Source organism: Phocoena phocoena, chromosome 1, assembly GCF_963924675.1.
Source record: "Phocoena phocoena chromosome 1, mPhoPho1.1, whole genome shotgun sequence".
NCBI classification, from domain to species: domain Eukaryota; kingdom Metazoa; phylum Chordata; class Mammalia; order Artiodactyla; family Phocoenidae; genus Phocoena; species Phocoena phocoena.
Window position 1 is genome coordinate 168,236,000 of NC_089219.1, and position 12,495 is coordinate 168,248,494.

Sequence of the window (12,495 nt, forward strand, 5' to 3'; positions counted from 1 at the left end):
ACAACTAACATTTACTGAGTACTTACTAGGTACCAGGAACTGTTCTAAGTGCCTAACATGTATTATTTACCCCTCACAACAACCCTAGGAGGCAGTCAGAATGAGGACACATGGGCACAAAGAGTTAAAGTAACTTTCTTAAAGGTATACAGCAAGGTAAGTGGTACAACACAGCCAACGCCCACGCGGTCTGCTATTCACCACCGTGCCCAACAATCCCTCTGAAAGGACAGAACCTCACTGTAACTGGTTTGGTCCTCCCGATGCTCCTTACTGCTTCTTCATCTGTAAAATGGATACTTTTCACTTGGTTGTTATGAGGATTAAATGACCAGCCAGTACCTTATAGGTAGTAGGTATCAAATACGTTTGCTCAAAAGCAAAACAGACAAACAGACAAAAAAACCAAAAAGCAAAATTCAACCATGACCAAACAAAAGAGACACGTAGTCACATCAAAAAGATAAATGCATGCAGATTAACTGCAACATCAGCAGCGACTTGTGACCCTACACACGATTAAATGTCTCAGAAGAAAATCTAGTAGAAAGACAGGATGAGATGCAAGAAGGGGGCTCAAGACTAAGTGACTAAGTGAGGGAGGAGTTGAAAACGAGAGTCCTGCATGTTTACTCAATAGGCAGAAGGACATTAAAAATATCTGTCCTGCCTCTCCTTGCCTCCCTACTATGGTGATTCAGGTACCTAACTCAAAAAGAAATATTTCAACTACTATGACTAAACATATATACAGCACAGTTCGTAAAATAAAAAGACTACATAGGAATGCTCGCTAAGGTCTTTCCATAGCTCATTGTGTTTTATGTTTCAAATAATTTTAAAAAGGATAAATTAAACTGAGGCTTGTGTTTAGCTGGTCAAATATAATTCCTGAGTGAAGCTGGGCCTCTGTCCTACTGAGGAACTGCTTGTTAAGGTTCTGAGACTTATACTGGACCCCTTAACGCTGGTGTACACTCGAAATAATTGAATGCCTTCGTTTCTTAAATTTCCCATTTATAAATACGAACACAAGGACTAACATGTCACTAATGTGGGCCCCAGACCAGCGGCATCAGTGCCCCTCCCTGACAATCACAAACCCTGGGGGTGGGGCTCAGCCACCTGCTTCCTCAAGCCCTCCGCCTGATTCTGAATGTGCTCAAGTTTGAGACCCACTGCCAGAACGAATACACAACCAGTATTAAATGTCAAGTAACCCATAAAGTACGGCAGGGTGAGAGTTTTGAAATGTGGTCCACCAATGAAGAGTGCCCTAAAATATATGAATAATATCACATCTTCCTATGCATTTGGTAACCTCCGTGTTCTGCATTATTTGACTGAGACTAATTTTTTTTTTTTTTTTGCTGTGCCGCGAGGCATGCGGGGTCTTAGCTCCCCAACCAGGGATCGAACCCGTGTCCCCTATGGTGGAAGTGCAGAGTCTTAACCACTGGACTGCCAGGGAAGTCCCAAGACTGATTTTATTTACATCATTTTAGTGAGAAAAGGATCAGTACATTTTAATCTATTAATTCTTCTGCTAAGACATGTCTTTTAAAGGACAGAAAGGCTATAAAAGCATACAATTCAAAATAATGTTTAGAAAATACAAACTTAAAGTTAATACACTTAATAAATGCTAGGCAACATTAGGAAAACCCATACCAATATAAAATTTTAAATACACATACTATCTAGTTATTAGTTCTATCCATGTTTATTAAGCGCTGTAAGTATTTCAAAAGTACGTCTTCACACACAGGGACCTATAGCAGCGAAGTATTAATAGTGGCTCCTCACCTTGAAGTGTCGGCTCTGCCACTGGCTTCGCCTTCACTTGGATCCCTCAAAACAAAGTGAAGGTTGAGATTTAATGATAAAAGTGAAAAAAATACCAAGAAAACCTACATCTAAAATGATTTTAAAATAAACTTGTTAAGCAAACTTCTAGCATGACAGATTTCTATGACTAGTCAGTCTAATACCATTTCTTATGTTTTTCATCACAACCACACTTGACTACCATTTATTGAGCGTCTACTGGGTATACTGTCATAGAGGAGATGCTAGGTGATGGTTTAGGATTTTTATGTGATATTCCAATTCCCAGCCACGATTTTAAAGTCATAATTTACCTCTTGGTTTAGCTTAGGTCAATCTAAAGTCAAAACTATTTAATAATTATCAACAGCAAGATTTAACTTCATAATGGTTATTAAACATAGTTTGAGTAGTCGCTCAATTTAGAAAAATATAAATTAATCTTGCAGTTAGAAATAAAGCTCAACACATAAGTATTTCTAAAAATAAATACTAGTTTTTAAATATGCAAGTAACTTATTTCAGAAGTTATGCTAATGATTCATGCACATGATAAAGTATTATAGCAAACCTAACAGCCTATCCAAGCAGGTGAGTCTAAAGACATGAATTCAAACTTAAACAGAAACATTGATCTTACCTGGACATCCACCTGTGAAGTAAAACCAGGAAAACTCCACTAATTGTTCTTTTGTTGAATGTAATTAGTATTTTTGAAGTCTGCCAAAATTTTAACTGTCATTTTCAAAGGTAATTAAGTATCTAACATAGGAGTATCAAGTTATAAACCAGTTTAAATAGATTAAGAGAAGGCTGGTGATAGCAAAATACTATTAAATAGCTGGAAAAGTCACCAACTTAAACCCTTAAGTCCACATTTTCTTAATGTTTTAACCATTCCAGTAACATTTATATTGTTTACGTAAAATAAATGCAACAGGAATAAAATCAGTGCCACCTTCCTCATTCCCCAAATTAAGAAAATCCAGCAGTACAATAAGCTCTAAAACTTCAACTCATGGTTAAAAATATGAATGCCTTATACGCTTCTCAGGGTCTTTAACTATAGGGCTTTCTTGACAAAAATATTATGTAAAAACCATTTTCCTATCTGAATTAAAAAGGATAATAAGATGTATTCTCACATTCAAATGGGGTTTCTTAAATTTCTATTTTTAATAACTAGCATTTTCATTGGGAAATATAATAAAAGTTCAAAGCCATCTACATAAATCTATTTTTATTATAGCACACTGAAATAAACGAAACATTTTTTGAGCAGGCTCAAAGTGAAATGTATATTTTGAGTTACATGTAGATGTACTGAAGGGCAGTCCACCAGCTGGGCAAGAAAGATAATAATGCTGTTGGTTCCTGCTGCTAAGATAAAATTCCTTTAGCAGGAAGGGACATACGTCTCACTGGACTTTTCTGTCCTATTTATACTTTGCCTTATGAATCACTGCTAGCAGACTGCTGCCCAAGTGTAAGCATTAGGAATGAAACACCCCTTAGACCCTACTTCCCTTGCTGTTAATTGTGGAAATAGCAACTGACTCGTCACATCGTTTCCCATACCCTGTTCCTGCCTTCCTGGATGCCACTAGGAACACTGACTGGAAGAATTTCTGCTATTTGGCAATGGTTTCAAATAGTCCAGTTAAGTCAGCTCCAAGCAGCCATGGTGGGAAGCATCTAGGGATACAGAACGTGCCGCTGGCTGTAACAGCAGATGCAGTGAAGCATGGTTCTCCAATATTTAAAACTTAAAGGAAAGCCAAATATCTTATATATAATCAGCTGAACCAATCAGGTTACTCCCTATGTAAGAACTATGGTTAAAAAATCATAAGGTTTGATCCAATCTCCTGTTTGTACAGTAGGTATATAGCACTGATCCAAAGCATATCATTCTAAATGCTATTTAAAAGACTTTGGAAATAGTATGTCTACATCCTCCCTTGACAGATTAGTCTAGTGTAAATCACTTTCCTAATTAGAAAGTTCTTTCTTAAAACCAGAAAACAACTCTCTCATGTAGCCATTCTGGTGTCCAGCTTCTTACTGGCCAAGGAGAACTACTAGCTGGTTTCTTCTTTGTGATAATGGTTTTCAAATACATGGACGATTAACTCTGGACTATTCTTTATCCTTCTTTCCTTAAAGCTTAATAACCCAAATTCCTTTACTTTTTTCCCCTATAAAATCCTATTTTCTTCATCTTTTAAAGCCTTCAGTGGCACGTTGGGGACTTAGCTGGTCCCCGAGTCTGGAGGCGTCTTGGCCCCCGCACTGTGCTCAGAGCCAGCCCTGCCCCCCAGCACCCCGGGTGTCGGTGCGGGTCCCACGGGGGCGTCACCGTGCGGCCCCATTTCTTCAGGCTTTAGGCAGAGTGAAGTGAGGAAGGCAAAGGGAACAGAGAGAAAGGCCGGCCTTGAACCCAGGATGGAATTAAGAAGACGAGACCAGTGGGAAGGACTAAGAAGACAAGACCAGTGGGAAGGACGATAACCTGGCAGCTGAGTTGAGAGTGTTAAATAATAAGGCACTGAGAGGTCCTCTAGCTTATCTCCAAGCCTCCAGGCCCCGAAAGCTCAACTCGCCGCAAATGCAGACAGATCAGCTGCCCGTCCCGTCTGCCAGCTGCTAAAGAGCTCAGCAGGTTCATCCCCGGACGGAAACCCATGCCTGCTTGTCTTCCTGCATTAAGTCGTCAGGGGGGTATTAGATGGCGTCATCTTGAGCCACAAAATGCTACCCTTACTTATGCACTGCTGCGAACGCAAACATACTTGTAAAGCCAAACCTGTTCGCAGGGTGACAAGTGGCCTTGGAGAAGAACTGAGCATTTTTTCTCTTCTCTCACCAAATCCAGAATTAATTAAAATATGTTAAAAATCAAGACATTAAAAAACCGTATCTAATTTCTGACAACAGCAAACAACCTCCGCCCTCCCTCCTTTCCCTACCAAGCACCGCCCCCCCCCCCCCCCGCCCCGCCCCAGCCAAAACCCTCTACTGGATGACACTGTTCAAAGTGTGATAAGGGCATGGTGGAACCTTAGAAACTTCCACGCTAGCTCCCCTCACAGGCTGGGTCTGAACACTCCTATTCCCTCAACCTTGTTCTCTCTTTCAGGACCTGCCTCCTTCAGAGCACTTATCAGAATGTATTACAAGCTTATTTGTTTACTTTTTAAACTGTCTTCCATACTACTCGTCTGCTCAGTAGATGAATGTTTACTGAGTGCCAGAGTACGCGTCAGAGGGAGCACCTACTGCTCGGCAGGAGATTCAGCACAAAACAAAGCCAGCCAACGAGCCAACCGCAAACCCCTGTTCTCACGGAGCACGTCTCCTCGGCAGAGATGGACAAGGAACAACTACGTAAAGCAAACATACTATCTCAGGTCGTGTTAAGTGCTATAGAGAAAACATAAAGCAGGAAAAGGGAATGTTGGGAGGGGGAGGGGATGATTTTCAACGTGGGGTTGAGGAAGGCCTCGCTGAGGAAGTGACAGTCCCGCAAAGACCTGAAGGAGGTGTAGAAGCCAGCCACGCGGGTATCAGCAGAGTATGAAATCCTGAACAAGCATGCCTGGTGTGCCCAAGGACAGTCAGGTGCCCTCTGGGGCTGGTGGGGAACCAGCAAGGGAAAGAGTGGGAGAAGATGAGGTCAGAGCAGGAACGGGTGGCCAGACTATGGAGACCACTGGCAGGCTCTGAACTGCATTCTGAGTGAGATGAAAAGCAAGCTAAGGATTTTTTGCAGTATGCAGGCCTCCCACTGTTGTGGCCTCTCCCGTTGCGGAGCACAGGCTCTGGACTCGCAGGCTCAGCGGCCATGGCTCATGGGCCCAGCCGCTCCGCGGCATGTGGGATCTTCCCGGACCGGGGCACGAACCCATGTCCCCTGCATCGGCAGGCGGACTCTCAACCACTGCGCCACCAGGGAAGCCCCAAGCTGAGGAGTTTAAATTGAGGACTTACATTGTTGTGAACAGAACAGGAGGACAAGGGCAGAAGCTAGGGGACCTGTGAGGATGTGGAATATCAACAGTGGTTTAGACCGTGAAGGCAGTGGTAGGAGTGCTGGAAGCAGCTAAATCCTGGAACTGTCGTGAAGGCAGAGCCAACACAACCGCTCGTGGAACTGACATGTGGTAGGAAGAAAGGAGGAGTGAAGGATAATCCAGGCTCAGGGTCTGAGCAACCAGAAGGATGGTGTCACCGTTACCTAAAATGATGAAGGAGAGGGGACAGTTTGAGGAAGAGAAGCGGGAGCTGAAATCTGGACAGGTTCTGTTTGAGAGTCTATTACACAATGAGGTGGAGAGGCAGAGCAGAATACTGGATACGGGAGTCTGCCCTTCCGAGGAGCGGCCTGGGCTAAAGATCTAAATTGGGATTGTTAACACATGATGGAGTTTCATGTCATGGGCCTGAGTGAGATCACCAAGAGAGTGAGGATAACCAGAGAAGAGATTGTGTCCAAAGACCATGCCCTGGGGTAGGCTGGCATTTAGAGGTCAGGGGGAAGGGCAAAGAGACCTGAAAGAACCAGCAAAGGAGCCTGAGAAGGGATAGGGAGTCCGAGAGGGTGGAAGCCAAGTAAGGAAAAGGTTTCAGTTTGTGGAGTGTCGTGAGACCATCAGCGACTCGCAGGAATGGAGAGGCTGCTGGGCAGAGGGCCTGGCACGTAGTAGGTCTTCACATTTGTTGCATGCCTACATGGCAATCTTCTTGTCTGGTGTTCCTTACTACGTTCCCTCTAGAATCTAAATTTTTATTGCAAAGTAAAGAGCAATATTTTGCAAAATGCTTAATGTACAGTTAGTAATCAAGCATTAAACTCAAAACCTGTTTTTCTTCACCTTAAGATTAATCGTGGATTAACCAGGAGAAAGTACCGGGTTTTAAAAATGGATTTAAATTATCAGCTAAATTCCAACTACTGATAACCTAACTACTACCCTGCTGACGGCCAGCCAGCACTCCTGTCCCACTGTCACGCTGACCCTGCAGGGGAGCTTTCAGGTCTTTCTCTGTCGATGTGTCATGGTAACTGCCCAAGCGGTACAAAATCTCAGACTGATACGGTTAGAAACGGACGTTGCATGGGGCTATGTTTAAAGTAATAAATTCAGCTGTGTGATCTTGGGCAAACTGATCCATGAACAGAGTCTATAAACAGCTCCAAGAAAAGGTGAGAGGCTAAGGACACTGCTTCTCTTTGCCACACGCGCTATCTGAAATCCTAGGAACACTAAAAACATTGAAAATTAAGTACTGAAGGACTATTTTTGCTGCAGGTACAAAACTTTCTTACCCATAACTTATTTCCTGAAACAACTACCTGCTATGGAGCCTGAGCTTCCCTCCCGAGTCAGGAACCCCACAGTGCCTTGCCTGCACTTTCCTTTCTGTTCACGTTCATTGTATATCGTGGCTGGTGGTGTCCAGTCTGATCCTTTTGGGGCTGTCCGAATCTTGAGGGCACAGATGCTGCCTCTTTATCTTTGAATCCTGTGCAGCACCTGGCACAGGGCTTGGTTCATACGGGACTTTCATGGGCTTTTAGTAGGACCTGACAGCACACCAAACTTACAGCAACCTGTACTGTGTTCAGCAACGTGTATCATCAATGTGTGTGACCCACTTACGCTTAATTTTTAGAAAAGGGTACAATTTCATTATTCTACTGGATTAGGTTACTACACTTGCATTCATTTTGTGTTTACCGTGTTCTGATGTTAGGATTTTATGATGTTAAATTACATAAGTAATCTCTGTGATTCCAATACGTAGGCTTTTCATAAGGAAGAATAAAAGGTAAACGATATATATATATATATATATATATATATATATATATATATATATATAATTAGTGAGCAATTGAAGAGTATTCTTAAGAAATACTATTTGAAGGATAAAGGTAAAGCCATATTTAATTCCTTTTTCTAAATCAAGGTTTTTGAGTAGGGGATACTGTTTGTTCGAACACACATTTTCGATGTCAAGTTTTGCTCTTTCCACTCTATTCTATAGTATTCTTAAATTCTCATTTTGTTCTTTTGTTTTTCTTTCTTTTCCTTAAGGGAACAGACTTTATGTCTTCCTTGATCTTTTTCTTCCAACTTCTGTAAAAGAGCACGTCTAATGAAATGTCATAAAACCATTTTGGAAAATCACTGTAGAGACTGAAGAAAACAACGAATCTTCTTTGTTAATTCCTAGAGGACAGAAAACACCACAATATGTTGGTACTGACCTGCGGACGAATTTGGACGTTATTTTGCTTATTATACCAGTTGACGTGCCCCTCCTGGCGTGTGCAAATGCCCCCGTTTCATGCGAGGGGGAAGCGGGCGGCCCGTTGTAGGCAGCGCCGCGGCGCTCGCGGAGCTGCTCCCCATGGAAGGTGCTGCGGCTGGAGCTGCCCCGGGGGAAGCGGGTTCGGTCAGGGGTGGTGGTGCTGATACTGTGAGCAGACGGGGAAGCAGCGGGCGCGCGCTGGGCTGTACTGCTGGGACACATTGAGATGTATCTCTCAGAATACTGGCAGAGAAAGGTTTCACTCACGCTAAAAACCAGAAGAAAACTGCCATGGCTACTTTTATTCGGCCCTATTCTATTCTTTCCCGTTACAGATGTGATGCATGGGTTGACTGTAATTACTGTTATCGCCAGAGACGGATGACATTTCAGATTCAAACTAAATGCCTTTTATAAAAATTTAGTTACTAACGATTAAGAAATTACTGAAACGGGGATACAAAGATAAACACTCTTCAGTAGCAGGAATGCCAGACAAGGGGCACTGCATGCCAATTTTTTTTTTTTAAAAAAAAATTCTACATTCGGCAATGTAGAACACAGATTTTACTGTTTCTCAAAAAGCCTTTGAATTGAAGGCTCATTTCCTATTTATAATTTCGGCCTCGGTGATAGCAAACGCTACAGGACACCACCATCGTGATTAACAAATCTAACTATCAAACATTTTCCTGAATTTGAGAAATCTCAACATACAGAAATACCAGAAAAATAGTCATTTAACTTTATAAGTGAAAGGGCTCTTCAAGATCATCTGTTTCGTCACTGACAGGAAAACTAAAAGTTCTTCTTGAGAACAAGTGACTGGCCAGAGCCGAGAAGATTAACGAGGTCTCAACCCCTAGTCTCGTGGGGCTTTGTTTGTTTGTTTTTAAGCCATAAAAACTCAGTTTAACTGAATGCTAAATTTGGCAACAACCCTTTACTTTATGGAGAGATTTAAAACAAAATCCTTGAAGAAAATTCCTCCAGAAAATGATTTAAATTGTAAGCAACATTTCTGATAACTGCTAGGGGATGTAGTAAGTTTATGTTACAATTCAACTTTACCTCTGCCACAAACAGTGAATCTTCGAAAAGCTCGTAATGTGATGGCTATCTTGTATTTTTGTATGGTGCAACATTTTTTAAAACTCTTTTTAATGACAAACAAAATGAGATGCAACCAGCATGTTACCCGGGTCTGTAAGCTTCAGAGCTGTCTTTAATGGTCGGCAGTGTGACTTTAATAGGATGACCAGAAGCGGACATGGACTTCTGGTGGCGGGGTCGTGCTGAGGGGACAGCGGAAGCCACGGCAGAGCCTGCAGAGGATATGCTGCTCGCGGACATCTCCGTGAGGCTTTCAACATAAGACAGTCGAGAAGACCGTGGAATGTAAAAAAAGAAGAAAAACTGCAGTTTACTAAAATTTAAGAACTAGATTTTTAAAAGTCTAAATTGACTAATACCTTTCATGACTGAAACTTAGAAATCAACATTAGCGTTATTATTACTGACTAACAACAATATTCTTGTCAAAAGTGTACAGGGTGAATTTACCACCACCTTCCATGGAAAAGATCTCACACACTCTTGTTCTATATATGTGAATCTGAAAAGTATGACATTATTTTTATGGATAAAATGATTATAATTAGAGACAGTTTTCACTTTCCAGCAATCACAGTTGGGTGTGACGTGTTGCTGTGGTTCACTGTCCGCTCTTCAGTAAGAATTCATAATCGTAGCAAAAACCCTATCTCTGGAAACATCATCAAAACACTTTTAGTTCATATCTTTAATCAATAGGTTAAACTGATGTAGACTAAAGGAGCTAGAGATTAGGATTTAGTACAGGAGAAAGAGTAAGTTAGAAATCAATTCCCAACAACCTTTCTAGCCTAAAGGATCTTAGGTCCAAGGAGGATTCATTTACCTTTCTATGCCTTATAATAACATTTACTTTAAATGCCTATTAACTGAGAGGAAACAAGTGTAAGAGTGGTCTGTCAAGTTTGCTGAAATGACTATGGATGGAACTAGATGGGATTTTATTAGAAAAGACTCCCCCTGTCCTTTTGCCATATACTGATGAGCAGTCCTTAACTCACGATGAAAAGAACTTAGATTTTTTACATAATAAAATATGTATCATTATTTAAAATAAAACCCTTCGAGAACTGTATGGTTCTCAAAGATCAGCTGAGATGGCCACATTTCTTTAGAGGAAGGAAAACAAAGCCTTCACTCTTTGGATATAATGATGACTTGATGGGGGGTGGGTGGGAAGGAAGAAGGTAAGAAGGAAGCAGCAAGGGTATAAAAGAGTAAGATTCAAATAATGAAGATCAGATTAGGATGCTATGATAGGTTTTGCTACAGGGAATTATTTACTATCGCATTTTATTCAGAAAAATCACAGGTGAAGACATTTATCTCCTGTTTTCCCTAAACATTTTTTCATTGCTCCATTCTGGTACACATGAGGAGGTGCCTTAGTAAGAATGGTTGGTTGCGATCTAACTAGCTGTTTTGTGTTTCCTTTCCTCTTGACCCATTCAGCTACAGGAGTTTTACCCAGAGCACTAATGCAAAGCAATGACAAAGGTAGCCCTGCCTGTCACTGTGACAGTTACCTGCTGTCTTTTCCATTCTGCAATGCTGTGTATCGATCTGTGGTTCTTTCACAGACGTATGTATTCCTTCTTGCCATGCTACCTCCAGGATACACATTGTTCTTTAAGAAGTAAAAAAAACACATTAAAATATTCTAACTGTATTTGTGGAAAATCAGAGAAGTGAATTTAAGCTTCAAATAACTGAAAAACATCTGTGGTAGAATTTTAATTTATCAGAATCTTATATTAAATTCTATCTCCCACCCCTCTCCCTCGTAGGAATAAAAGGCAAAGCATAGCAAGCATCGCACAGTTTTCTTAGTTTACTGTCCTACAGCAGTGGTGAACAGTTGTTTGGGAAAAGCTGGGTTTTATTCATGCCTTCGTAAGCTGGTGATAGGGAGAAGGCCAGGACAGTGGCACAGGCAGCTTGAGGGGACTATGCACGAGAGACACCCCACCCTATCATTACAAACAGGAAACCTGGGGCCCTGAAGATGGAAGGCCACCTGGAAGCCTGTGGGTGAACCTTCTGCACCTGCTTGGGAAAACCCCACAGCCACTGGTGATGTTAAGAGACCAAAGCTCCAGGGTCACAGGCAGGCCCAGCTGAGGACACCAACACTGTGTGCAGTGCCACCCTGGGAATACTTCCTCTTTTCAGCTACACAGATATACAGTGTGTTTTTTTTAACTAATAAATCCCTAATTTTTGAACATTTAATTATTTCCTACTTTGCTCCTATAGATTACTGAGGAGGTTTAACTGGAGATTAAAAATTTAGAGGAGAGGACTTCCCTGGTGGTGCAGTGGTTAAGAATCCACCTTTCAATGCAGGGGACACGGGTTCGAGCCCTGGTTCGGGAAGATCCCACATGCCACAGAACAACTAAGCCCGTGCACCACAACTACTGAGCCTGCGCTCTAGAGCCCATGAACCACAACTACTGAGCCTGTGTGCCACAATTACTGAAGCCCATGCGCCTAGAGCCTGTGCTCCGCAACTAGAGAAGCCACCGCAATGAGGAGCCCACACACCACAACGAAGAGTAGCCCCCGCTCGCTGCAACTAGAGAAAGCCCGCGCACAGCAACAAAGACCCAGTGCAGCCAAAAATGAATGAACGAATGAATGAATGAATTTATTTTTTAAAAATTTAGAGGAAAAATCCTGTAAATAAATAACAGAAAACAGGGGAAAATCCTGGAAAAGTATAAAACCACCAAGATATTACTAGAAGTCTGTAACATTATCCCATGGGCACCAAATGTAGCAATATAAGAATATTCACTTTCGATAATTTCACTGTTTTGGCTGAACTGTCACATGAGTAACCTAATTTTGAACAAATTCCTTGTCACATCATGCTACCATACATCCTTTAGAGACCTCTAAAACGTTTCTGGCTGTCTTCAGTAACACTACTTTCCTTCTCAAAGTGTGACGGGTGAACAGTTTCTCCTTCAAAACTGTGCCTTCCAGGTTTCTGATCCTCACAAGCTGCCTCCCTGGCCTTGTCCCTTTGATGGCAGTGATGCTAATACTAAGTGGCTAAGAGAAGAATTTCTCTACCAGAATCTTTTAGCTTATGTTTAAAAAAAAAAAAGATAAGTAAGTGTGGCATAGTTCGTTTAAGTTTAAACCAATGCCTTAGTTTCTATGCCTTTTTAAAATTTACATATGCTTTGAATACCCACTTTGCGCGTGATCACTAATGATTCTGAGGAA

The 12,495-nt window shown here is 41.7% G+C and overlaps 1 protein-coding gene across 8 annotated transcripts in view; it reads right to left on the bottom strand.

Annotated features, from left to right (window-relative positions):
* Window positions 1–12,495, bottom strand: part of MARK1 (microtubule affinity regulating kinase 1) — a 142,362-nt gene that overhangs the window by 2,669 nt on the left and 127,198 nt on the right. For 2 of the 8 annotated variants that reach the window (XM_065883769.1, XM_065883754.1), the window contains 5 exons: window positions 10,785–10,885; window positions 8,110–8,353; window positions 6,542–6,574; window positions 4,773–4,792; window positions 3,441–3,458 (listed from right to left, as the gene is read on the bottom strand). In XM_065883769.1, coding sequence (XP_065739841.1) covers window positions 3,441–3,458; window positions 4,773–4,792; window positions 6,542–6,574; window positions 8,110–8,353; window positions 10,785–10,885 — 416 coding nt within the window. Of the gene's footprint in view, window positions 1–1,806; window positions 1,852–3,440; window positions 3,459–4,772; window positions 4,793–6,541; window positions 6,575–8,097; window positions 8,357–9,343; window positions 9,509–10,784; window positions 10,886–12,237; window positions 12,243–12,495 lie in introns of all 8 variants that reach the window. The other 6 variants (XM_065883778.1, XM_065883762.1, XM_065883718.1 and 3 more) reach the window with 5 other exon arrangements.